The following is a 26,769-nucleotide window of genomic DNA, read 5'->3' on the forward strand; positions in this document are numbered from 1 at the left end:
CCCCAAATCCATTTATTGAAACCTGATCACCAAATGTGGTGATCTTAGGAAGTGGGACCTTTGGAAGGTGATTGGTTCCCTCATAAAAAGAGATTCCAGAGAGCTCTTTCATCCCTTCCACCAGTTGAGGACATAGCATGAAGATGGTCATCATGAACCAGGAAGCGGTACCTCACCAGATACCAGGTCTGGCAGTACTTTGGTCTGGGACTTTTCAGTCTTCAGAATTCTAAGAAATCAATTTGTGTTATTTATAAGTCACCCATCCTTATCATATTTTATTATAGCACCCTGGACAGACAAAGACAAGGGTGCCCTGTTTCCTGGATCCTGTCTTCCTCTGTTATGGGCCTATCTGTAAGTAGCTTCCTGAGAAAAGTTGAATGGAAGGTAAATTGGATATTGTTTATCAGGGTCTTGGACATGCTGTACCACTGAGCTACATCCCCAGCCCAAATCATTTGTTGTCAGGGATGGGGAGGAAGAGTGGTGAGTGATATTAATCAAATTACTTTTCAGTTTTTTCTACTGCTGACTTTATTTTCTCAGATCTATCCCTCCATCTGCTGCCCTCAAAAAAAATTTGTTTTTGTCTCACTTCTATTCTCTTTGTCCTAAGTCTTACACTATAAATCACTCATTGTTACATTAGTGGAGTAAAACTAAATACCAGTGTTCAGTCCACTACCTTAAATTGAAGACTGTGTCCTATTTTTGTTACTGTTGATGTTTGTGATGTTTATTTCTAACAAAACTTCAGTGCTGGCCATATAGCACATCACGTAGAGTGCCTGCCCTGCATGCAGGAGGCCCGGGTTTGAGTCACCAGCTTTGTGGGATTGTGGTAATAGCAAACAAAAGAAACCACTTCTGGGCTTCCCTAACAAAACTTCATAATTTTTTTTGTATTACTGTAAACCCCACAAACACAGTTCTGAGAAGCAATGTAATGCAATGGTTAAGGAAAAAAGCCGTGAACCATATTACTAGGTTCATATCCTCATTTTACCCCTTCCTGTGTAACCTTGGACAAGTTACTTTATCTCTTTATGCCTCAGTGTTCTCATTCATGAATGGAAATACTAATAGTAATTATTAAGTTGTTTGGAGAACTAGATATAAAGTATTAGAAGGGAGTCTTGCATGTAGTAAGTGCTTAACAAATATTAACAATTATTTTAAGTGGCTATACCACTACCAAATAGTGACTGTTTTTCTGTTACTGGATATTAAGGTTGTTTCCAACTTCTTTCTTTCTTTTATTAATATTTAGTAGTAAATTTTACTAGTAATAATATTTAGTAGTTATCATATAACTTTTTTTTACCATGTAACTGTTAACATGGAACTTTTTCTGAATTTAGGTTTTTTTTTTTTAAATAGATTCTTAGAAGTGGAGTTAGTATAGCTGTGTGCAATTTATGACCCTTGAGACATTTTATTTGTTTATTTTTGGCACCAGGGATTGAACCCAGAGGTGCTTAACCACTGAGCTACATCCCCAGCTCTTTTTAATTTTTATTTTTTATTTTGAGACAAGGTCTCACTAAGTTACTGAGGCTGGCTTTGAACTTGCAATCCTCCTGCCTCAGCCTCCCGCGTCTCTGTGATTATAGGTGCGCGTCCACCATGCCTGGCTCTTGAGACATTTTAAATTGTTTTTTTTGAAAGGATTTCTTCTCTTTACATTTCTGTCTTGCTAATTTGATAGGTAAAAATATCATTTACATATTTTTATATATTTCTATTAAGTCACTCACTTTAATAAAAAAGTCATTTCAGTGTTGTATATTAGCTCATATAGAGATGTATGGTAAACTGTTATGGAAAGTGATTGTTTATTGACCTGTGTATACTCTTCTCCTTGCCTGAGGACTACCTGACGTTTCCCTAAGTGATCCTCCTCACCTTCTCAGGCACATGATATTTATGAGATTAACCTGGATTGACTTCACCTCTAGCTTCAAAGGTTTTTTGTTGAACTTTGCTTCTATCAATCTTCTGAGCTCAGTAATTACCATAGTGATGATGGGACAGTAACCCAAGCAATCCCAAATAGGAGACCTTAGGACTCTTGTCTGAACATAAACTCTCTATTTCCTTTCCTTTTCCTTTTTCTTTTCTTTTGTTGGTACTGGAGATCAAATCCAGACTTTGAACACACTTTGCAAGTGCTCTTAGCCCCTTTTAAAATTTTGAGACAGTTCTAACTAAACTTCCCATGTTGGCCTGGAACTTGCCATCCTCCTATCTCAACCTCCTGAGTAGCTGGCATTGTAGGTGTGAGCAACCAGTACTGGCTCAGATACTCTTTTGTTTGGGGTGGGGGTACTAGGGATTGAATTCAGAGGCACTCAAACACTGAACCACATCCCAAGCCCTATTTTGTATTTTATTTAGAGACAGGGCCTGAGTTGCTTAGTGCATTGCCGTTGCTGAGGCTGACTTTTGAACTCATGATCCTCCTGCCTCAGCCCCCAAGCCACTGGGATTACAGGCGTGTGCCACAATGCCCGGCTCAGATACTCTTTTTCTTGTTAGAAGAAAGAACAAAGAAATATGTAGCCCTGGTGCTACTTGCAGTATTTTGGCATTATAAATTGATGAATATATTGAATATATTGAGGTAGCATAGGCAGGGGGCTGGGGAGATAGCTCAGTTAGTAGAGTGCTTGCCTTGTAAGCACAAGGCCCTGGGTTCGATCCCCAACTCCCAAAAAAAAGAAAAAAAAAAAAAAAAAAAAAAAGAGGTAGCATAGGCAAAAATGAAAAGAATAACAAACAGTCCAGGTGCTGATCACATTGCTGACCTGAAGCCAAATCTAAATCTACACTTTTTAGTCAAACAAGCTAGAACATTTGCTTTTCTTTTCTTGAATTGTGTTTCTGTATTTGCACCTGAAAGTATCCTTCTCATTGAATTAACAGAAATGGTTCAAAGAGTGCTTTCTACTTTTTCATTACGTATCATGGCAGAATTTATAGTTTGGTAACAATATATATACAGTGCTAAGGGAGAAGTGGAAAAAGTTACTTTTGTCTTATTGCAATTAGCCCTGTGTGTTTTGGCAGTTTGCACTATTCAGAAAAAATCAGTGACTCCCAAACCTGTAACCTACACTCTCTCTCTTTTTTTTTTTTTTTTTTTTTTGGTAGTGGGATTGAACAGGGACATGTAACCACTGAGTCACTTTCCCAGCCCTTTTAAAATATTTTATTTGGAGACAGGGTCTCCTTGAGTTGCTTAGCACCTTGCTAAGTAGCTGAGGCTGACTTTGAACTTGAAATTCTCCTGTCTCAGCCTCCTGAACTGCTGTAACCTACTCCTGGTACACTAGCATAAGTTAGAAATTCATGGACTAGAACAAAATGTTGATATACTTTAAGACAATGGAATTGATTCTTGTATGCTTATTTTGTCCTTTCATAACACCCCTAACTGATCATAAATTTTAAAAAGTGTACCAAATGGGAAAATATGCAATTTTCTTTTTTTTTTTCTTTTTTTTTTTTTGGGTGCTGGGGATCAAACCCAGGGCCTTGTGCTTACAAGGCAAGCACTCTACCGACTGAGCTATCTCCCCAGCCCTGCAATTTTCTTTTTTTTTTATGATTTTTTTTTTATTGTAAACAAATGGGATACATGTTGTTTCTCTGTTTGTACATGGTGTAAAGGCATACCATTTGTGTAATCATAAATTTACATAGGGTAATGTTGTTTGATTCATTGTTATTTTTCCCCTTCCCCCCCCACCCCTCCCACCCCTCTTTTCCCTCTATATAGTCCTTCCTTCCTCCATTCTTGCCCTCCTCCCTAACCCTAACTCTAACCCTAACACTAACCCCTCCCACCCCTGCAATTTTCTTAATCATTTGTTCTAGTTCATATTTTGGGAATATTTGCAAATTTGTGGGTTCTTAGCATCAGTTTTCTCTGATTTGTAATAGAAAAATTATAACTGTCAACAAATTTCTCATTTCATTGTTGAAACATTACAGTGCTCATAGTTTTGTCTGATCCTTTAAAACAACATTTGATAAATTAAAACAAGAATAAAAACTCTTTTCCTGGATAAAATCTAGATCTAAATTTTCTCTATATTCTGAAGACATTCAGTGAACAATTGAGTATCACATGGACAGATTTATTTGGTGCAGTGGGTCTCATACTTAAGTGGCTACAGGATTTTAGGACTTCACCCACAGGTCCTAATCTGAAGTAGGTCTGAGAATGACCATTTCTAACAGGTTCTGAGGTGTAGCTCATTATGGTCCACTTATTTATTTCTCTGGTTTTATTGTTAACATTTTTGGTTATTAAACTAGGAAACGATGTCATTTTTTTCTCTTAACATAGAGATGCTGTTCCCAAATTCTAGAGGTAATTGGCTAATGATTTTGAACATAGAACATTTAAGACAGTGTGTTTATAGCAAGAAACGAATACCACTTTAAATGTACTTTAAAGTGTATTTCTGATAAATGAGTTGTATTTTGATATTGAGGTATCATGAAAAATAGAAGGAACATCTTAATAAAAATAATTTAGTATTAAATTACTTTTTTTTTGTACCAGGGATTTAACCCAGAAGTGCTTTACCATTGAGCCACACCCCCTCTTTTAATTTTTTATTTTTGAGACAGGGTCTCACTAAGTTGACTAACTTTGAACTAGTTCATATTTTGGGAATATTTGCAAATATTTTGAAAAACTTTGAACTTGTGATCCTTCTGTCTCAGCTTCCCGAGTTGCTGGGATTATAGGAGTGTACCACCACACCCAGCTAGTATTAAATTATTTACTATTCTTTAGTATTAAAATTCATGAAGAAAAATGGGGCAAACCCTCAAGTCACTTCCTGAAATCTCTTTTATAAATGTTGGAATATAAGTAATAATATCCACTTAACGAGCAAAACACAGTGGCACATACCTGTAATTCTAGCAACTCAAGAGGTTGAAGCAGGAGGTTTGAGGTCAATCTCAGTAACTTAGTAAGACCCTCAGTAACTTAGCAGAACCCTGCCTCAAAATAAAAAATTAAAAAGACTGGAGATATAGCACAGTGGTAAAGTTCCCTGAGTTCAATCTTCAATCCCCAGAACCCCCCCCAAATCTATTTAAAGAAATATACCTTTCTGATGAAATAGTAATAATATTTAAAATGTTACTATTATTTTATGTACATATGTAATATTTTCAAAAGTCTTGAGAGTATATACAATGGAATCAGACATAGTTGCAGACTTTTCTTAAATTATCTTCAGAATTATTTATTATCTAATCATGGTAGTTAATTCAGTTAAAAATATGTTTTAAACCATCAACAGTGCTGATCTTTTGAAATATGGCCTGTCTTTTTCCATTAACTTGAAGTTTATTGTTAAATTAAGGAAAAGAGCCTTAGAAAAACATCTTTACCTCAAGGTACAAAGTAGTCCAATTTTTATCCCTGTCTATCCCTTTTGATGAAGTTCAGTGATATTTTAAAAAATAATTTTGTGTAGAAAGAAAGACTATGCAAATGTCAGAGAAGCAATTTAGGGATCAAAAGAAAAACATAGGTGAAATTGCTTTGTCATAGGCAAGGAATTGTGTTTGTGTGTATATGTGTATATTACCAGCTAATGTATTGAGTACTTTGTACCTGTAACTATATTAAATTCTGTGGGAATGGGAAAATAAATGAAAGAAGAATAGTTCTTGGATTACTCATAGAACAACTGGCAAATTATTATTAAACTGTTGTAATGTATTTAAGTGCACAAGAGGAATTTAGAAAATGGAGGGATTAGTGTGGCTTTGTCAAGGAGGAATTTCTGGAGAAAAGGGACCTTGAGTTGGGCATAAAAGATACATAAGTGATCCCACTGGCTTGGGAGACTGAGGCAGGAGGATTGCAAGTTCAAATCCAGTCTCAGCAATTTAGCCAGGTCCTGTACAACTTAATGAGACCCTGTCTCAAAATAAAAAGTAAAAAATATAAAGGGCTGGGGATATGGCTTAGTGGTTAAGCACTTCTGGGTTCAGTCTCTCATACCAAACAAACAAACAAATAAAACCAAAAAATGATAAGTGGGGCTGTCAAAAATTATTCTAAGTACAGAGGTAGGAATGGATTAGGTGGAAGACAGGAAAGTAATAGAGAAGGTACAGAAGAAGATTGCAGTAGAGAAGGAAGATGAAACTAGAAAGTGGAGAACCCTTAAAAATAAGGGAGATGCATTTGGGCTTACTTTATATATAAAGGAGCCCTCTTGAATTTGGAGATGGATGAGATTTAAGTGGTGTTTTGTAAAGTCTGTAAAAAATGTTCAGGATAGGTTGAAGTGGGAGAGAAGATTAAAGAGGAAAAAGTGATTGTAATTCATGTCTCCTTTTGGAATTCAAGAAGGAGAATGGAGAATTCTCTGGAGAAAATGGAAGATCTGAGTAAAAAACATGTCTACATAGTGACTCTGGGGAGGAGGGTACTAATGAAAAGTCTGGTTTGTTACTTGATTAGCCAATTGTGAAGTCTCTCAGTCAGTAATCTTCCATTTCTTCCTCTAGTGCTTCAATTAGATTGATAGCAGCAGCAGTAGTGAAATAACATGTTTGTAAAGGCAAATCAGAAGGAAAACCCAACAGGTCAGTTTAGAAATTGGATTAAGGGGATGAATGAGAGAGTGAGAGTCAAAAGAAAACAAGAATGAGAACAAGAATCATGGGAGATTTAAATAAAATATCTGATGCTATTTATAGAAATAAAGTTAAAAAAATTTGAGGAGGAAGAGAAAGTACAAATTTGAATTCATTAAATTTGATGTGAAAAAATACAAGTGAGTACTTTTGAAATTGTTGAATATCATTGGGAATTTTTCATATGATAGTCACATGATAGAACTCTGGAGCTGGAAGTAAATTTGGAGAATAAAATATTCCAGAATGGTCAAACTGTCTGCAATCACATGCCTGCCTGTTAATAGATTTGTTCATATCAGTTGATGCCCACTGTTGCTCTTTAAATGATTATTATGTGCTGATAGTAGGGAGTCATTAAATAGATACCTTCAGGGATTAGGTGAGGTAAATTAATTTAATATTCAACTAATATTAAGTATGATATATTAGTCCACACTTGGCCCTGTCCAAGGTGCTGAATACAGAGCATGGTCAAGTTAGATGAGCTCCTACTTTTACAAAGAAGGAAGTAAAGAGTTATAATAAATAGTTAACATATAATTAACACATAATTTTGGGTAACAGTAAGTGTCATGAAGAAAATAAGACAGGATAATGTGTTATAGAGTGATTAGGTATAAAGCTTACGGAAGAAATAACATTTGACCTGACACCAGAAAAACATGAAGTTTTATTTAAATATGTGGAGGAGGTAAATCATTCCAGACAGAAAGGTAGCTGGAATAAAGGGTTATGTTTTTGAATTGAAAGAGATTTATTTGGTGTCTACTGTGTGCCAGATGTTATTGTACTCTCTAGGGGATATGATAGTGAATAAAGTAGAAAACTGGCTCCCAAAGTTGAGTGACAAATCATCTAGATTTGGTGGCACTATTAAATAGTTGTTAGTAAATTGATGTATTTAATGTAAAGGACAAACTATATAAATCTTTAATTATAATTTTGCTTGTTATTTTTCCTGTAGTCTTTGTTGGACCATACTTAAGGCTTTACATGGATAATATCTTTTCTATAACATCTCCTTAGACCTGTGGACAGAACTAATTACAGTAAATCTGTATTTTCATAGGCACTTTGTACATACTTCTCTTTTGGTGCTCATCACACTGTTGGTTTCTATATCTGTTTCTCCAACAAGACTGAATTTTATCCTGAGAAAATTGTTTTCTGCATGTGTTAGGAAGCTAATCAGTGTTTCTTTAACAACTAATGTTGCAATTAATCACATAGTTTTTTGAGGACCAACATTGTCAAAATGTTTTGTGTGCACTGGAGTTTGTATGATTAAATAGGAGGTGGTTTTTGATATCATGTTAAACATGATGGATTTGCCATATCAATTTTTTCTCATTCTTATTAAAATGCATATAAAGATTTTTGATTCATGGGGACAAGAGAGAACAGATTGTTCAACAGTATTTATCAGAAAACAGAAGTGATGTAACTGACTTAAAGGTTTAGAAGTATGCTCAGCACTTGGGAACAGCAAGTACTCTGAAAAGCAGAAATAAAATTTGTTCATAAAAAGAGACTTTTTGAAAATCTTTATATAAACTACTTAAACTTTACCAGGTTTTCTTTGTAAAGGAGAAGGAAAGTTGATACTCTGAAAATCGAACCATGCCTAGTTAGGTATATACCAGCTAAATCAGAGGATAGGGATGTTGCATGGGGCTGAAAATAAAAATTAGATATCTAGTCATTAAATGGTGGATTCTGTCAGAATGCACACTGACAGGTAAAATCCTTTCCTTCTACTCTTGTACTTCAAGAAGGGAAATGGAAAATCTCTGGAAAAAATGAAAGGTCTGAGAAAAAAACATATCTACATATTGACATTGGGGAGATCGGGCACCTAATGAAGTCTATTTTGTTACCTGATTAGCCAGTTGTGAAGTCAGTCAGTAAATAAGTCCTCCTGCAGCACTTCCAATCATTCTTTTAGTATTTTATTCTATTTTTAAAACAACAACTTTATTGAGTTATAGTCTCCATACTATACAGTTAACTTATTCAAAGCATACAGTTCTATGATTTTTTAGCATATTCACATTTGTGCAGCCATTACCACTGTCAATTTCAGGATATTTTCATCACCTGAGAAAGAATCCCCATACCTGTTAGCTGCTAGTCCCTATTCCCCTGCAGTGCCTCCGAACCTTGGGCCCCCATCCCTAAGCAAGCTTTGATCTGCTTTCTGTCTCCATGGGTTTGCCTCTTCTGGGCGTTTTGTTTAAATAAATTCATATAATATGTGTCCTTTTGTGACTTATTTCTCTCATTTAGTATAATGTTTTCAAGACTTATACCTGTTTTAGTCTGTATTAGTACTACTTTTTATTGGGGAAAAGTTTTATTTTATGGATATGTACATTTTGTTTATCCATTTACTATTTGTTGAGCAGTTGGGTTTTTTATACTTTTTGACTGTTTTGAATAGTGCTGCTAAGAACATTCATGTGCAGTGCTGTCTTGGGAACCTGGGAGAGAAATTGCTAGGTCATGTGGGAACTCAAAAATTTTTTTTTCTTTTTGTTTCTTGTTTTTTGAGTTGGGGTCTTGCTATGTTACCCAGGCTGGATTTGAAATCATGGACTCAAGAGATTGTCCCATTTCAGTCTCCTGAGTAACTGGGACTATGTGTGTGCCACCATACTCAGTTATTCTTAACGTTTTGTGGAACTGCCAGACTGTTCTTTCTTTCTTTATTAGCACATATTAATTGCACAAATGGGTATATAGTGCAATGATCATGTACCAGACTATTATCTAAAGTGCATATACTCTGTGTGTGTGTGTATGAGAGAGAGAGAGAGAGAGAGAGAGAGACAGACAGACAGACAGACAGACACACACACACACAGATATATGCTGGGGATTCAACCCAGTGTCTGTGCATGCTAGGTAAGCACTCTTCCACTGAGCTACATTCCCAGCCTAGTTGTACCCTTTTATACTTCCACCAACAGTTTATGAGGTTTCTAGTTTCTCAAATCCTTACCAACACTTAATATCATGTGTTTGTTTGTTTGCTTTTTTGGTACTGGGGATTAAACTTGGGTACCTGACCATTGAGCCGCATCCCCAGCCCTATTTTGTATTTTATTTAGAGACAGGGTCTCACTGAATTGCTTAGCACCTTGTTTTTTTCTGAGGCTTGTTTTGAACTCATGATCCTCCTGTCTCAACCTCCTGAGCCACTGCAATTACAAGCGTGTGCCACATGCCCAGCTTTTGTGTCTTTTTGATCTTAGTGTGTCATCCATTTTCTTCAATGTTTTGCCTTAAAAATATCAAACATTATGAGTTCAAATAATAGTACAACCAACACCTTTACACCTTTTACCCAAATTCACCAATTATTAAATATTTGTTATATTTTCATTATCTCTATACTTTTTAAATGAACCCATTGAAAGTAATTTGTAAGTGTTGCAACACTTTACTATGAAATACTGTAATCATGTATCTCCTTAATAACAAGGACAAGGACTTTCTCCTTCATAGCTTTGGGAAGATCATAGATTTGGGAATATCATCTACTATACTTATCATTCATATTCTCCATTTATCCTCCAAACGTTCTTAATAGCTTTTTGTTTTTCAAACTAGAATCCAATTAATATTCATATGTTGCCTTTGATAATCATGTCTCTTTGTTGTCCTTTACTTTAGAACAGTTCCCCTGCATTTTTTTTATTGTAAACAAATGGGATACATGTTGTTTCTCTGTTTGTACATGGACTAAAGGCGTACCATTTGTGTAATCATAAATTTACATAGGGTAATGTTTGATTCATTCTGTCATTTTTTCCCTTCCCCCACCCCTCCCACCCCTCTTTTCCCTCTATACAGTCCTTCCTTCCTCCATTCTTACCCCCCTCCCTAACCCTAACTCTAATCCTAACACTAACCCCTCCCACCCCCATTATGCGTCATCATCCACTTATCAGCGATATCATTCGTCCTTTGGTTTTTTGAGATTGGCTTATCTCACTTAGCATGATATTCTCCAATTTCATCCATTTGCCTGCAAATGCCATAATTTTATCATTCTTTATGACTGAGTAATATTCCATTGTATATATATACCACAGTTTCTTTTTTTTTATTGTAAACAAATGGGATACATGTTGTTTCTCTGTTTGTACATGGCGTAAAGGCATACCATTTGTGTAATCATAAATTTACATAGGTTAATGTTGTTTGATTCATTCTGTTATTTTTTCCCTTCCTCCCCACCCCTCCCACCGCTCTTTTCCCTCTATACAGCCCTTCCTTCCTCCATTCTTGCCCCCCTCCCTAACCCTAACTCTAACCCTAACACTAACCCCTCCCACCCCCCATTATGTGTCATCATCCACTTATTAGCGATATCATTCATGGTTTTTTGAGATTGGCTTATCTCACTTAGCATGATATTCTCCAATTTCATCCATTTGCCTGCAAATGCCATAATTTTATCATTCTTTATGACTGAGTAATATTCCATTGTATATATATATACCAGAGTTTCTTTATCCATTCATCAATTGAAGGACATCTAGGTTGGTTCCACAATCTGGCTACTGTGAATTGAGCAACTATGAACATTGATGTGGCTGTATCTCTGTAGTATGCTGATTTTAAGTCCTTTGGGTATAGGCCAAGGAGTGGGATAGCTGGGTCAAATGGTGGGTCCATTCCAAGTTTTCTAAGGAATCTCCATACTGCTTTCCAGAGTGACTGCACTAATTTGCATCCCCACCAGCAATGTATGAGTGTACCTTTTTCCCCACATCCTCGCCAACACCTGTTGTTGCTTGTATTCTTGATAATTGCCATTCTAATTGGGGTGAGATGGAATCTTAGTGTAGTTTTGATTTGCTTTTCTCTTATTACTAGAGATGTTGAACATTTTTCCATATGTTTGTTGATTGCTTGTAGATCTTCTTCTGTGAAGTGTCTGTTCATTTCCTTAGCCCATTTGTCGATTGTCCCCCTGCATTTTTAAAAAATATTTTTTAGATGTTGATAGACCTTTATTTTATTCATTTATTTATGTGGTGCTGAGAATCGAACCCAGTGCCTCACACATGCTAGACAAGCATTCTAACACTGAGCCACAACTCCAACCTGCATTTTAAAATGATATTAACTAATGCATTTTGTTTAAATATAAATGGACAGGTAGGGATCACCAGATATTTGAGAAAAACATGAAAGAGATGAAAAATAAATAGGAATAACAGAACTTGGACATAAGAAATGATGTAAAGAGCAAAGGTCATTTAATCTGTATTAGTTTTGAATGTGGTTGAGGCTCCTTGGCTATAACTTCTCAGGTAGAGCTCTTCTTAATCTAGACACCTATGAATTAAAAAAGAGATTATCTGCTTCCTGCATATCCCATGTTCAGTGGTAAGAGAGGGACAGGATAACAATAGACATATTCATTCAAAAAGGGGAGAAAGGGAGGACATTAGTTCATAGCATTTCTGAAATACAGGTGGGCTTATGTTATTAGGGGCATGAAGTTCCCTAGTCCTTTGTTTTTATCTTGCCTTACCTCTGGATTTTTGGCTCACCTCTTTGAAAGGCTCTTTCTTTTCCATGAGAAATGGCCTCTGGAAGGAGAAGGGGATTATGGGGAGGGAGTTAGAGAGGGCAATAGGGAGAATGGATACCCTTGAAGTACATTATATGCCTGTATAAAAATGTTACAAAGAATTCATCATTTTGTACAATTCATATGTACTAGTTGGGTGTGGTAGTGCACACATGTAATTCCAGATGTTTGAGAAGCTGAGGCAGGAGGATTACAAGTTTGAGGCCAGCCTGGGCAATTTTTCGAGATCATCTCAAAAAAAAAAAAAAGAGTGAGGCTGGGCTTGCAGTTCAGTGGTACAGTGCCCCTGGGTTCAATCCCCTTTGCAGCAAAAAAGAAAAAAAAAAAAAAAAGTACTAGTAATTACAATGAAAAATGGTTTAAAAAAAAAAACAGAACAAAACAGACTGTTCACAACGAAGTAGTTTGTCTTTATGTTGTTTCCTTTGGTAAAGGCCTTTTTAAAAACTTTGTGCCAAGTCCTTTTTAGTCTATGCTGGCAGTAGTCCTGCCAGTACAATTGAAAAATAATCCAAATTCCAAACAAATACAAAACTAACTGGATTTCCTGTGAAAAATTTCTCCAAAGCCACATCAATAATTCTTTTCAAGATAGATTGTTCTCCTACCTTGTGCATATCAGGCTGCTCTGAGCGAATGACTTTGAGAGTCTTTAGGTAAGGTTGCCTTGAATTTTTAGTTGTCTTAAATGGTCTAATTACCCCTACCCTTGGTTTGATATTTATTTTGAGTTATTTCTTACTGGGAAAATGTTTGCTGATCGGAGAGTCTAGAAATGTGACATGATTTTATTTTCCAACCCAGTTTATTATCTTGGACCTTTTGTATTTTCTCCCAATTAGATTTACAAACTACAACTATTTCTTCTTTAATTCATCTCTTTTCTTATACCTTTAATATTCAGCTTTAAAAAAGTCAATTCACACATCTTTTTTTAACCTGGAAATCTTCATAATCAGATCCCAAATTTAATGAGGTGTATTTTATATCAAGTTATTTCATGATATCTTTCAAAACTCCAGTTACAATTTCTTTATTTTCTTCTAGTTTCCATAAATAGTCTCTGTTAACCTTTCTAGTCTTTACCTACCATGTGGACCTAAACCTGGTGCCACATATTTTAGACTTTTCTTACTGCAGCCTTTTATTTCCAATACTTATTTCTGTATTGGATACCTATTGCTGTGTAATAAAGTAGCTTAAGTGCTCGCTTCGGCAGCACATATACTAAAATTGGAAGGATACAGAGAAGATTAGCATGGCCCCTGCTCAAGGATGACATGCAAATTCGTGAAGCGTTCCATATTTTTAAATCAAGTTCAAGAGGCTTATAGGACTCCAAATACACAAAATTACAACAGACCCACACCAAGGCACATTATAATGAAAATACCTAACATACAAAATAAAGACAGAATTTTAAAGGCTGTAAGAGAAAAGAACCAAATTACATTCAGGGGGAAACCAATACGGATATCAGCAGATTTTTCAATCCAGACCCTAAAAGCTAGAAGGGCCTGGAACAACATTTTTCAAGCCCTGAAAGAAAATGGATGCCAGCCAAGAATCTTATACCCAGCAAAACTTACCTTCAAATTTGACGATGAAATAAAATCCTTCCATGATAAAGTAGCTTAAAACAATACTTTCTTTAAAAATGTATATTTTAGTTGTCAGTGGACCTTTATTTTATTAATTCACTTATACACAGTGCTGAGAATCAAACCCAGAGCCTCACACATGCCAGGCAATTGCTCTACCACTGAACCACAACCCCAGCTCCCAAAACAATACTTTTTATTTCTCATAATTTTGTAGATTGGACTATTTATCTGCTGGTTTCATGTAGGTTTTTTCATACAGGTTTATTCAGTTGTGGGTTTTCTTAGGTCAGCTCTGGTGGAAAAAGGGAAACTTCTGGGTCTCTGTTATGTTATCCCAGACTACGTCACAGCATGGTGATCTCTGGGGAGCATTCCAGGACTTCAAAGGCAGAAACTGCAAGACCTCTTGAGGCCTACTTTCTGTAACTTATATATTATCAATTCTGACACATCCTATTAATGAAAACAAGTCTTGAAACTCACCTAGATTCAAGAGGTTTAAGAAATAGATTCTACATCTGGATGGAAGGAGAAACAAAATCACATTTTAAAGTGATATCTTATGAAATGGGAGGAATTTTTGCCCATCAAACAATATACAAACAGTATATATGACTAATTACTAGATAAAAGAGGTGCTTGTGTTCTTAAAACAAAAACAGGATGCTATGAGGAAAAAACCTACCCTAATGTAACATAAAAGAGCTATTGGGTAAAAAAAACATAAAGAATTTCAACAGAATAATTAGAAGATAAAGTGGAGGGGATCTCTCAAACAGCAGAACAAAAATATGACAAGATGGAAAACAGGAGGGAAAAGATAAGAAAATTAGGAAGTCAAGATAGGTGATAACAATATCCAACTAAAGGGAGTTCCAGAAAATGGGGAGGATATTATTAAAAGAAATGTCTAAGAAAACTTTCTCACAGCTGAGGTCCAACTGCCAGTTAAACTTGAGGTTAGAATAAAGTACTTTGTAGACATTGTTATATCTCTAAAAGTTTAGCCTCAATTCACACTTTCATAGAATATAATTAGAGGTTAGTCTTTGTCAAAATGAGAAAAAAGCAAAAACAAAGACATAGGAACCAGGAAACAGTAGTTTCAACACAGAGTATTGATAATGTATTCAAGTACATTATATGACCAAATCGTCTGATGTGTTAAAAAACATGGAAAAATTTTGCCATGTGACACATTTTTTGGAGCATTTGAAAAAAAAAATAAGACAACAGGTACAGAGCCAAATAAGAAGTAGAAAAAATTGCATTAGTTATAAAAATACCTACAAATGAATTTAACCAAAGAGGTTAAAGATTTCTATAGTGGAGCCGCAGTTATAGCTCAGTGGAAGAGTGCTTGCCTAGCATGTGTGAGGCACTGGGTTCAATCCTCAGCACCACATACAAAAATTAATACATAAAATAAGTAAAGATATAAAGAAATAAAAATAAACCTAAAAATTTTTCTATAGTGGAAATTTAAAAACATTGTTGAAAGAAATTGAAGAGGACACATAACACAAAAAAATGGCATGACATCCTGTGTTCATAGATTGGAAGAATCAACATTGTTAAAATATCTATAGTGACCAAAGCAATGTACAGGTTCAATGCAATTCCTACAAAACTATCAATGACATTCTTCAAAGAACTGAAAGAATCCTAAAACTTACATGGAACCATTGAAAGCCCTGAATAACCAGAGCCATCTTGAGCAGAAGAACAAAGCAGGGGGCATTATATGGCTGCTCCAAAATATACTACAAAATTTAGTTATCAAAACAGCAGCATGATATTGGCATAAAACAGACACACAGACCAGTAGAACTGCATAAACAACCCAGAAGTAAATCCACACATCTACAGCCAACTGAATTTTGATAGAGGTGTTAAAACACATTTTGGAGAAAGAATGGTCTTGTAATTCAGTGCTCCGGTGTTGGATGAATATATATTTAAAATTGTATTTTCTTGATGGATTTATCATTTTTCATTGTAAGTCTCTAGTAGCACTGTCATTTTAAGTGGGACTTCTTTGGAAGTATTATATTTTTCCTTCTGGCTTTTAAGATTTTCAAGATTCGGGGCTGAGGTTGTAGCTCAGTGGTAGAGTGCTTACCTACACGTGTAAGGCTCTGAGTTTGATCTTCAGCACAAAATTAAAAATAAAAAATAAAGGTATTGTGTCCATCTACAACTAAAAAAATATAAAAAAAAAAGATTTTCAGTATTGTGACTCTGTAGCTCAGGGGCAAGTGCTTGCCTACCATTACTGAGACCCTGAGTTCGAACTCTAGCACTGCAAAAATCAATAAGTAAACAGAAAAAGTATAAATTGCTAACTGACCCAAAAACTTTTAAAAAATTCAGGATTACTTTGGATTACTTTACTCTGATACCTGTTGGTGTGGGTTCCTTTTTATTTACCCACTATGGAATTAACTGGGATTCTTGATAACTAGCTTCTTAGTCTTGTTCAGGTCTGGAAATTTTCATTTATTTGTTCAAAATATAGACTTTCTCCATTTCTTTCTTCTTTCTGGAACTGTATTATAGCTTTTCACTTTTTCTTCCATTTTTCTTTTGTTTTGTACTTAAACTTTTTTTCTCTCTTTTCTGCTAGATACTTGACATGATCTGTTTTCTACTATACTAATTCTTTTTTATTTTTATTTTTTTGGTGGGGGGTACTGAAGATTGAACCCAGGGGTGCTTTACCACTGAGACATATCCCCAGCACTTTTATTTTTTGTTTTGAGACAGGGTCTCAATGAATTGCATAGGACCTTGCTAAGTTGCTGAGGCTGGCCTTGAATTTGAGATGCTCCTGTCTCAGCTTCCTGAGCCATTGGGTTTACATGCGTGAGCCACCACGCCCAGCACCAATTCATTTTTTAAGTTATACCCCATCTTCTACAAACATATCAATTTAGTTATCTTTTCTTTGATTGTAGGTTTTAGTGAATACCTAGGTATTTCACTAAATTTTAAAAAAATCTGCTTTTCTGGTGGACGCTTTCAAGCTGGACTTTATTTCTTTAAGCACAGTTATGCATAGGCTGTATGATAATGCAGAAGTCTCCAGTTATGTATCTGTTTCTGTTTTCTGTTTTTTATGCTGGTTCTTATGTCATTTTTCCTTCCTTACCTGGTTACCTCTGTGTACTGCTGATTGTCCTTGAAAAATTATTTGTGAATATTCCTTGAGTAGGACTGGCACAAGACCCTGGGTTCAATCCCCAGTACCACAAACAAAACAAAACGAAACAAAACAAAAAAGATTCCTTGAGTACCTTGCATAAAGTTACATTCCCATAGAAGGAATTTTTACTTACATCTGCAAGGTTCTTGTAGACAAAACCAATATGAAAGTATTTTAGATTGTATTAATAGGTTGAGGTTTCTCTCACCATCTATCATAATACAAAATTTCATGACAAATTCATCTGATATTAAGATTAAAAGTAATGTTTTCTAGGGGTTAAGGATATGGAAAGGAGTGGGTATGGCAACAAAGGGGCTGCTTGAGGGAACCTGTGTTGGTGTTAGAATTCAGTTTCTTGATTGTGGTCATAATTACATGAAGTTATACATGTGATAAACTTGCATAGATGTATATATACATGTATTTGTGTGTGGGCATGTATACACAAACAATTGGATATCTAACTGGAAACATCCAAATAAGTTCTGGGGATTGTATCAGTGTCACATACACAATATTTTATTTCCTATTTTTATACTGTAAGATGTTAACATTGAGACTGCCTGAATGGTCCTGTACATTACTTTGCAACTTCTTCCAATAATTATTTGAAATTGAAACGTTGAAAAGGAAAATTTCTTGGGGCCTGACTCATATATTTTCTGGATTGAGAAGATGTTTAAATATTTTTGTTTTTAATAAAAAACAGTTACTATAGCCTCCTTTTGCAATTTTGTTGAGTTTAAAGTTTATGTTACTATTAGTGTTGACATGATCCCTTGCAAAACAGCTTTATGTCAAGGTAAAGTTTAGGAAGAGAATGTGTATCAATTTTGGCATCTTGGCATGAAGGAGCTATTGAAGGGCCAAACCTTGCCTGCTGTTTTAGGAACCTTTAAGAGACTGGTGTTTAGGGGCAGAAAATGTTGTCTCCGATGGAACTCAGGTACCAGAAAAATCCTTAGCTATGGAGAAATGGAATAGGACTATTGTTTCTAAGGTTTTTGTATGAAGGATGGAGTAGGAATGTTAAAAAAACTTATATACTGTCAAACCTGGAGGATTATGGGATACAGGTTGTTGCATTTTTGTGGTAACTGTATTTTTACTTGGAAAACAGATTTTTTATTTGAAACCTTTTTATATTACAGGCAATAAATGTTAATATGGAGAATGATTTCAACACTGAATCATTATCATCTACCTTTACTCTTCAAAGTTCTTCAGAGACAATGTTTTCCATTCAGTTATTAGATTTCAAAACAAGTTTACTGGAAGCATTAGAAGAATTGCGTATGAGAAGGGTAAGCTCCTTTTCTGAATTTTTAAATAAGAGAACTTGCTTTTCTCCTTTTTTTTTTTATTGTTGTTTCTCAAGGGGGAAACTAAGAACCCAATAAAGTAACCTGTTGTTTAGAAAGAAAATATGCAGTCCAAATAATGAAGTAAAAAAGTATAGCAATTAAGACAATGACCAGGGAACAGGAACTAAGAAAAATTTGGAAACTAAAGCAAAAAACAGACTTGGGATTTTCAGATTATTAAATAATTAATAAGCTAAGTACTATTGATTGGGCCACTGGGGATGCACAGATAGCACTGTGGTTAGATGTTCTGCAAATTGAAAAGAATTGTTCTTGGTGAGGTTACATTTTTGTTAAGGTTGTAAGGTAGGTGCCTGTAAAAATTGATTAAATGATGAAATAAAGCAACATATGATTAAGTGACAAAATAAATGTATGTAGTAAGTATTCTGAGTTCAAAGAATCAAATACCCTTAGTTTTTAAAGTAATAGCTGAGATTTTAAAAAGGAGATACCTAATATATTATATGTAAAAGATGTTGGTTGGTTCCAGCAGGAAATCTATATTGAGCAAACGCCCTTAAAAATCATTTAATATCTGATATTGTGTAGCTCTATTTTTTCCTTGAGGTTCTGTGGATTGTACCTGCTAGGCAAGTGCCCTACCATTGAGCTACATTCCCAGCCCTGTGTGGATCTAAATTTGAAAAATTCTTGTTAACTCTATAGGATGACTGGTGTTCAAAGGATTCTGAAGAGAAGAAAATAAACTATAAGATCATTGCAGTAGAGATCCAGTGATATGTTTACTAGGACTTATACATGACTATGAGATAGAAAAAAGAAGGAGAAGAATTGATAGATAAAGTACCTTCTTGAAAATAACCTACAAGTGAGAGAAAAAAAAGATTTGAAACAACATATTATATGAATCTTGTTCTGGGATTTAAAATTGGTGAAATAAATTGTTATAATAAAATTTAAATATTTCAGTGTTCATCCTATTTAAATATTTCAGTGTTCATCCTATATAAAGCTACTTACTAGTATAACAAAAACCTGCTTAAAGAAGAAATTTTGCTGAAAAAGGGTATCTTTGGTAATATTATAAAGAAATATTTTTGCAACATTAGCTTAAAATGTTACCTTTTCTAAATGAAACAACTTTAAAATTTCATAGTTTGTTTTATGTTTCAAACATTTTATTGTGGTCTGTTTATATTTCCAACCTGTTTTTCAAGTCTCTTCAGTTTTTTTTTTTTAATTTATTTTTATTGTAAACAAATGGGATATATGTTGTTTCTGTTTGTACATGGAGTAACAGCATACCATTTGCATAATCATACATTTACATAGGGTAATGATGTTTGATTCATTCTGTTATTGTTTCCTTCCCCCCACCCCTCCCACCCCTCTTTTACTTCTATACAGTCCCTCCTTCCTCCATTCTTGCCCCCTTCCCACCCCCCATTATGTGTCATCATCCACTTATCAGAGAGATCATTCATCCTTTGGTTTTTTGAGATTGGCTTATCTCACTTAGCATGATATTCTCCAGTTTTATCCATTTGCCTGCAAATGCCATAATTTTATCATTCTTTATAGCTGAAATATTCCATTGTATGTATATATATATATATATATATATATATATATATATATATATACACACACCAGCGTTTCTTTATCCATTTATCAATTGAAGGACATCTAGTTTGGTTCCACAATCTGGCTATTGTGAATTGAGCAGCTATGAACATTGATGTGGCTGTATCTCTGTAGTATGCTGATTTTAAGTCCTTTGGGTATAGGCCAAGGAGTGGGATAGCTGGGTCAAATGGTGGGTCCATTCCAAGTTTTCTAAGGAATCTCCATACTGCTTTCCAGAGTGACTGCACTAATTTGCATCCCCACCAGCAATGTATGAGTGTACCTTTTTCCCCACATCCTTGTCAACACCTATTGTTGCTTGTATTCTTGATAATTGCCATTCTAATTGGGGCGAGATGGAATCTTAGTGTAGTTTTGATTTGCATTTCTCTTATTACTAAAGATGGTGAACATTTTTTCATATGTTTGTTGATTGCTTGTAGATCTTCTTCTGTGAAGCGTCTGTTCATATCCTTAGCCCATTTGTTGATTGGGTTATTTATATTCTTGGTGTAGAATTTTTTGGGTTCTTTATATATTCTGGAAATTAGTGCTCTATCTGAAGTATGAGTGGCAAAGATATTCTCCCACTCTGTAGGTTCTCTCTTCGCATTGCTGATAGTTTCCTTTGTTGAGAGAAAGCTATTTAGTTTGAATCTATCCCAGTTATTGATTCTTGCTTTTATTTCTTGTGCTATGGGAGTCCTGTCAAGGAAGTCTGATCCTAAGCCTACAAGTTGAAGATTTGGACCTACTTTTTCTTCTATAAGATGCAGGGTCTCTGGTCTGATTTCAAGGTCCTTGATCCATTGTGAGTTGATTTTTGTGCAGGGTGAGAGATTGGGGTTTAGTTTCATTCTGTTGCATATGGATTTCCAGTTTTCCCAGCACCATTTGTTGAAGAGGCTATCTTTTCTCCATTGCATATTTTTGGCCCCTTTGTCTAATATGAGAAAATTGTATTTATTTGGGTTTGTGTCCGTGTCCTCTATTTTGTACTATTGATCTACCTGTCTATTTTGGTGCCAATACCATGGCGTTTTTGTTACTATTGCTTTGTAGTATAGTTGAAGTTCTGGTATTGCGATACCCCCTGTTTCATTCTTCCTGCTAAGGATTGCTTTAGCTATTCTGGGTTTCTTATTATTCCAGATGAATTTCATGATTGCTTGTTCTATTCCTGTAAGGTAGGTCATTGGGATTTTAATTGTAATTGCATTGAATCTGTATAGCACTTTAGGTAGTATGGCCATTTTGACAATATTAATTCTGCCTATCCAAGAACATGGGAGATCTTTCCATCTTCTAAGGTCTTCCTCAATTTCTTTCTTCAATGTTTTATAGTTTTCATTGTAGAGATCTTTTACCTCTTTGGTTAGATTGATTCCCAAGTATTTTATTTTTTTTTGAGGCTATTGCAAATGGACTTGTTTTCCTCATTTCCCTTTCAGCTGTTTCATCATTTGCGTATAAAAATGCTTTAGATTTATGCGTGTTGATTTTATAGCCTGCTATTTTGCTGAATTCATTGATGAGGTCTAGAAGTTTTCTGGAGGAGGTTTTTGGATCCTCTAAATATAGAATCATGTCATCAGCAAATAGTGACAGCTTAAGTTCCTCTTTTCCTATTCGTATCCCTTTAATTTCTTTAGTCTGTCTAATTGCTCTGGCTAGATTTTTGAGGACAATGTTGAATAGAAGTGGTGAAAGAGGACATTCCTGTCTTGTTCCTGTTTTTAAAGGGAATGGTTTCAGTTTTTCACCATTAAGAATGATGTTGGCCATGGGCTTAGCATAAATAGCCTTTACAGTGTTCAGGTATGTTCCTACTATCCCTATTTTTTCTTGTGTTTTGAGCATGAAGGGGTGTTGTATTTTGTCAAACGCTTTTTCTGCATCAATTGAAATAACCAAATGATTCTTATCCTTAAGTCTATTGACATGATGGATTACATTTATTGATTTACAGATGTTAAACCATCCTTGCATTCCAGGGATGAACCCTACTTGATCATGTTGCATGATTTTCTTAATATGTTTTTGGATATGGTTTGCTAATATTTTGTTAAGGATCTTTGCATCTATATTCATCAAGGATATTGGTCTAAAATTTTCTTTCCTTGATGTGTCTTTTCCTGGTTTGGGTATGAGGGTGATATTAACTTCATAGAATGAGTTTGGTGGGGTACCCTCCTTTTCTATTTCCTGGAATACTTTGAGAAGTATTGGAATGAGTTCTTCTTTGAAGGTCTTGTAGAACTCGACTGAGAATCTGTCTGGTCCTGGGCTTTTCTTGGATGGTAGATTTTTAATGTCTTCTTCTATTTCATTGCTTGATATTGATCTGTTTAAATTTTGTATGACCTCCTGGTTCAGTTTGGGAGGAGCATATGTCTGTAGAAATTTGTCAATGTCTTTGGTAGTTTCTATTTTGTTGGGATACAGATTTTCAAAGTAGCTTCTCATTATGTTCTGTATCTCAGTGGTGTCTGTCATGATATTTCCTTTTGCATCATGAATTTTGTGATTTTTCTCTCTCCTTCTCTTTGTTAGTGTGGTTAAGGGTTTGTCTATTTTGTTTACTTTCTCAAAGAACCAATTTTTTGTTTTGTCAATTTTTTGAATTGTTTCTTTTGTTTCAGTTTCATTGATTTCAGCTCTGATTTTAATTATTTCCTGTCTTCTACTACTTTTGCTGTTATTCTGTTCTTCTTTTTCCAGGGCTTTGAACTGTAATGTTAGGTCATTTAGTTGTTGACTTTTCATTCTTTTCTGGAATGCACTCCATGCAATGAATTTTCCTCTTAGTACCACTTTCATAGTGTCCCAGAGATTTTGATATGTTGTATCGTCGTTCTCATTGACCTCTAAGAATTTTTTTATCTCCTCCCTGATGTTTTTTGTTATCCATATTTCATTCAATAGCATATTATTTAGTCTCCAGGTGTTGGAGTAATTTGTTTTTTATTTTGTCATTGATTTCTATTCTCAGTCCATTATGATCTGATAGAACACAAGGCAATATCTCTATTTTTTTGCATTTCCTAAGGGCTGCTTTGTGGCATAACATATGGTCTATTTTCAAGAAGGTTCCATGTGCTGCTGAGAAGAAAACAAATCTGCTCGTTGATGGATGGAATATTCTATATATGTCTATTAAGTCTAGGTTATTGATTGTGTTATTGAGTTCTATGGTTTCTTTGGTTGGTTTTTGTTTGGAAGATCTATCTAGTGGTGACAGCGGTGCGTTAAAGTCACCCAGAATTATTGTGTTGTGGTCTATGTGATTCCTGAAATTGAGAAGGATTTGTTTGATGTACAGGGTTGCATCATTGTTTGGGGCATAAATATTTACTCTCATTATGTCTTCCTGATTTATGGTTCCCTTAAGCAGTATGAAATGTCCATCTTTATCCCTTCTGACTAACTTTGGCTTGAAGTCCACTTTATCTGATATAAGTATGGAAACCCCCACTTTTTTACTGAGTCCATGTGTGTGGTAGGTTTTTTCCCATCCTTTCACCCTTAGTCTGTGGATGTCTTTTTCTATGAGATGAGTCTCTTGCAGGCAGCATATTGTTGGGTCTTCCTTTTTAATCCATTCTGCCAGTCTATGTCTTTTGATTGATGAGTTTAGTCCAGTAACGTTCAGGGTTATTATTGAGATATGATTTGTATTCCCAGTTATTTGGCTTATTTTTGGTTTTTAAGTTGGCTTGGTTTCTCCTTTGAGTGGTTTTTCTTAAGGTAGTTCCTCCCTTTGCTGACCTCCATTGTTGTTTTTCATTTCCTTCTCATGGAATATTTTGTTGAGACCATTCTGTAGCGCAGGCTTTCTATTTGTAAATTCTTTTAACTTTTGTTTATCATGGAAGGATTTTATTTCATCTTCAAATCTGAAGGTTAGTTTTGCTGGGTATAGGATTCTTGGTTGGCAACCATATTCTTTCAGAGCTTGAAATACGTTGTTCCAGGCCCTTCTAACTTTTAGAGTCTGGGTTGGGAAGTCGGCTGCTATCCCTACTGGTCTCCCCCTGTATGTAATCTGATGCTTTTCTCTCACAGGCTTCAAAATCCTATCTTTATGTTGAATGTTAGGCATTTTCATTATAATGTGCCTTGGTGTGGACCTGTTGTGATTTTGTGCATTTGGTGTTCTGTAAGCCTCTTGTATTTGATTTTCCATTTCATTCTTCAGGTTTGGGAAATTTTCTGATATTATTTCATTGAATAGGTTGTTCATTCCTTTGGTTTGTATCTCTGTGCCTTCCTCAATCCCAATAATTCTTAAATTTGGTCTTTTCATGATGTCCCATAGTTCTTGGAAATTCTGTTCGTGATTTCTTACCATCTTCTCTGTTTGGACAACTTGTTTTCAAGATTAAATATTTTTTCTTCATTGTCTGAGGTTCTGTCTTCCAAGTGGTCTAGTCTTTTGGTGATGCTTTCCATTGAGTTTTTAATTTTGTTTATTGTTTCCTTCATTTCAAGGATTTCCATTTGTTTTTTTTTTTTTGAGAATCTCTATCTCTTTGTTGAAATGATCTTTTGATTCCTGCACTTGCTCTTTCAGCTTCTTGGTATTCATTGCCTGCATTTGCTCTCTTATCTCATCCTTTGCTTCACAAATCATCTTAATCATGTATAATCTGAAGTCCTTTTCTGACATTTCTTCTAACATACTGTCATTGGATTCTATTAATGTGGAATCTAGATTTGTTTGGATCATTTTATTCCCTTGTTTTTTCATGTTGTTCATGTATCTTCCCCTCTGGCAGTGCAGATCTGGGGTATTGCAGATTTCCCCCTATAGGCTTATAGTGGCCCTATAGGTTTCCAAAACCCTTTCTTTAAGGGGAGATCAATATTAGCAGTGCCCAATGCAGACACTATGCAATCCTAGACCAAATAGCCCCTATGAGGACAATAACAAAATTGTCATAATAAACAGAATAAGTTCAAATATTATCTTCAGTAAAACAAACAGATTTGCAATAAGGTCTGCAGTTTCAAATGGAGGACAAAGAGGATGCAGAGGGATGTAGAATGTGGCTGTTAATGGGATAAGAAAAGAATATACAGAAGTTCTAGATAATAGAAAGGGTGAGAGTGTAATCAAAAGAAATTGGATGATAGCATTCAAAAAAGGGAGAAAGAGACTCTGAGGGAACAGGTAAACAAAAGGAAAAGAGAGCAAGAAAAGTAAAGAAATAAAAACTTAAAATTTTTCAATAAGGAGAAAAAAGAAAATCTACAGTATAATAGTCATATATTAATGAAACCTCCCAGAGTTCAGTAACCTGATGCATGAGAGGTACCTGACAATGAGCTTCAAGCCTCCATCAGGTGTCTCAGGATGGGTTTTGCCCCACCTAAAGATCGGAGCTACGGCTTCCAGGATCATTCAAGATGGCCGCTGTGGCTTCGAAATGTGTTGGCAAATGGGGAGCTGCAGTTCAGGGTGTGGCCGTGGTCAGCAGGAAGTCCTGGAGATGGGATGCAGTTGGTCAGGCATGGGTCGTGGAGGTCAGGTGTGTTTGGTGTGGTTTTGGGATCCTGGAGGCTGGTTGCAATCAGTTGGTCTGGGGTCCCGGTGATAGGGTACTGTCAGTTGGTCTGGGGGTCCTGGCAGCAGGGAGCATTCAGTCGATGTGAGGGCCCCAGAGGCAGGGAGTGATCAGTCGGGCTGAGGGATCCTGGAGATCGGGCTCAGTCAGTCCGGCCAGGGGTCCTATGGGGCCTGGCTGTTTTGTCAAAATGGTGGCAGCCACGTGTAATCAAACCTGCAGGTACTGCAATCAGTTTGCTGACTGTTGTCGGACGATTGGAAGGAGAACCTCGTGCGTTGGGTGATGGATAGGTATAAGGCAGGTGATGGACAGGCGAGAGGCAGGCAAATGGTGGATGATAGGTGCCTGATAGTGAGTAATCAAGAAACAGATATCCTCTGCTTGAAACCGGAGTTATGGAGCGACAAGGAATGCAGCCTCCCTCCAGTCCGCCATCTTGGATCAATCCTCTTCAGTTGTTTTTTACTTGATATCTAATCTTACCTAGAATTTTTTTTAATCTCATTGATTATATTTTTCATTTCTATATATTCCTTCAAAGAATTGAAACAAAATTAATACAGTGCCAGTCAGAATTGAATACAATGTGTTTTAAAACTGGGCAGGATGATTCTAAAGTTATATCTGTAATAAAAATGCATGAAAGGTCAGCACAGTGACTTACCTCCCAGCTACTCCATAGGCTAAGGCAAGAGAGTTGCTTGAGCACAGGGAGTTCGAGGCTAGTCTAAGCAACATAGCAAGACCATGTCTTAAAAAAAAGTCATGAGGATAACCAAGAAAAATTTCAAAAGAGAACAGTGAATTGTTACTTGCTCTATCAAATATAAAGACATGCTCTAATGCAGTAACAAGTGTGTGATACTCTTGGAGAGAGAGAAAAAATAGATCAGTGAAAGGATAAATCAATCTAGTGGGGGAAAAGCATAATCAGTAAATGGTGTTTGAACCATTCACACAAGTCTCAGACACAAAAATAAAACTCAGGAAAAAGAAAAACTAAATGTAAAAGAAAAAAAGCAAAAAACAAAAAAAAAATTAGGTCTAGGACCAGTGGCCACATGGCCCCAAGGACAGGGTCCTGGACTGGAGAGGAGGGCAGGCCAGGTCCCTGTCACCTGTTCTCTCTGAGGGGTTAGGA

The 26,769-nt window shown here is 35.7% G+C and overlaps 1 protein-coding gene and 1 non-coding gene across 2 annotated transcripts in view; both read left to right on the forward strand.

The window, feature by feature from the left end:
• Nucleotides 1-26,769, forward strand: part of Ccdc73 (coiled-coil domain containing 73) — a 177,911-nt gene that overhangs the window by 17,684 nt on the left and 133,458 nt on the right. Inside the window, 1 exon segment of the mRNA XM_047517413.1 lies at nt 18,256-18,408. Within this exon segment, the coding sequence (XP_047373369.1) occupies nt 18,271-18,408 (138 nt within the window). The 5' untranslated portion in view covers nt 18,256-18,270.
• On the forward strand, nt 13,496-13,602 carry LOC124960865 (U6 spliceosomal RNA). The gene has a single exon (XR_007104183.1). It is a non-coding gene; the product is annotated as a U6 spliceosomal RNA (small nuclear RNA).

Source organism: Sciurus carolinensis, chromosome 11, assembly GCF_902686445.1.
Source record: "Sciurus carolinensis chromosome 11, mSciCar1.2, whole genome shotgun sequence".
NCBI lineage: Eukaryota > Metazoa > Chordata > Mammalia > Rodentia > Sciuridae > Sciurus > Sciurus carolinensis.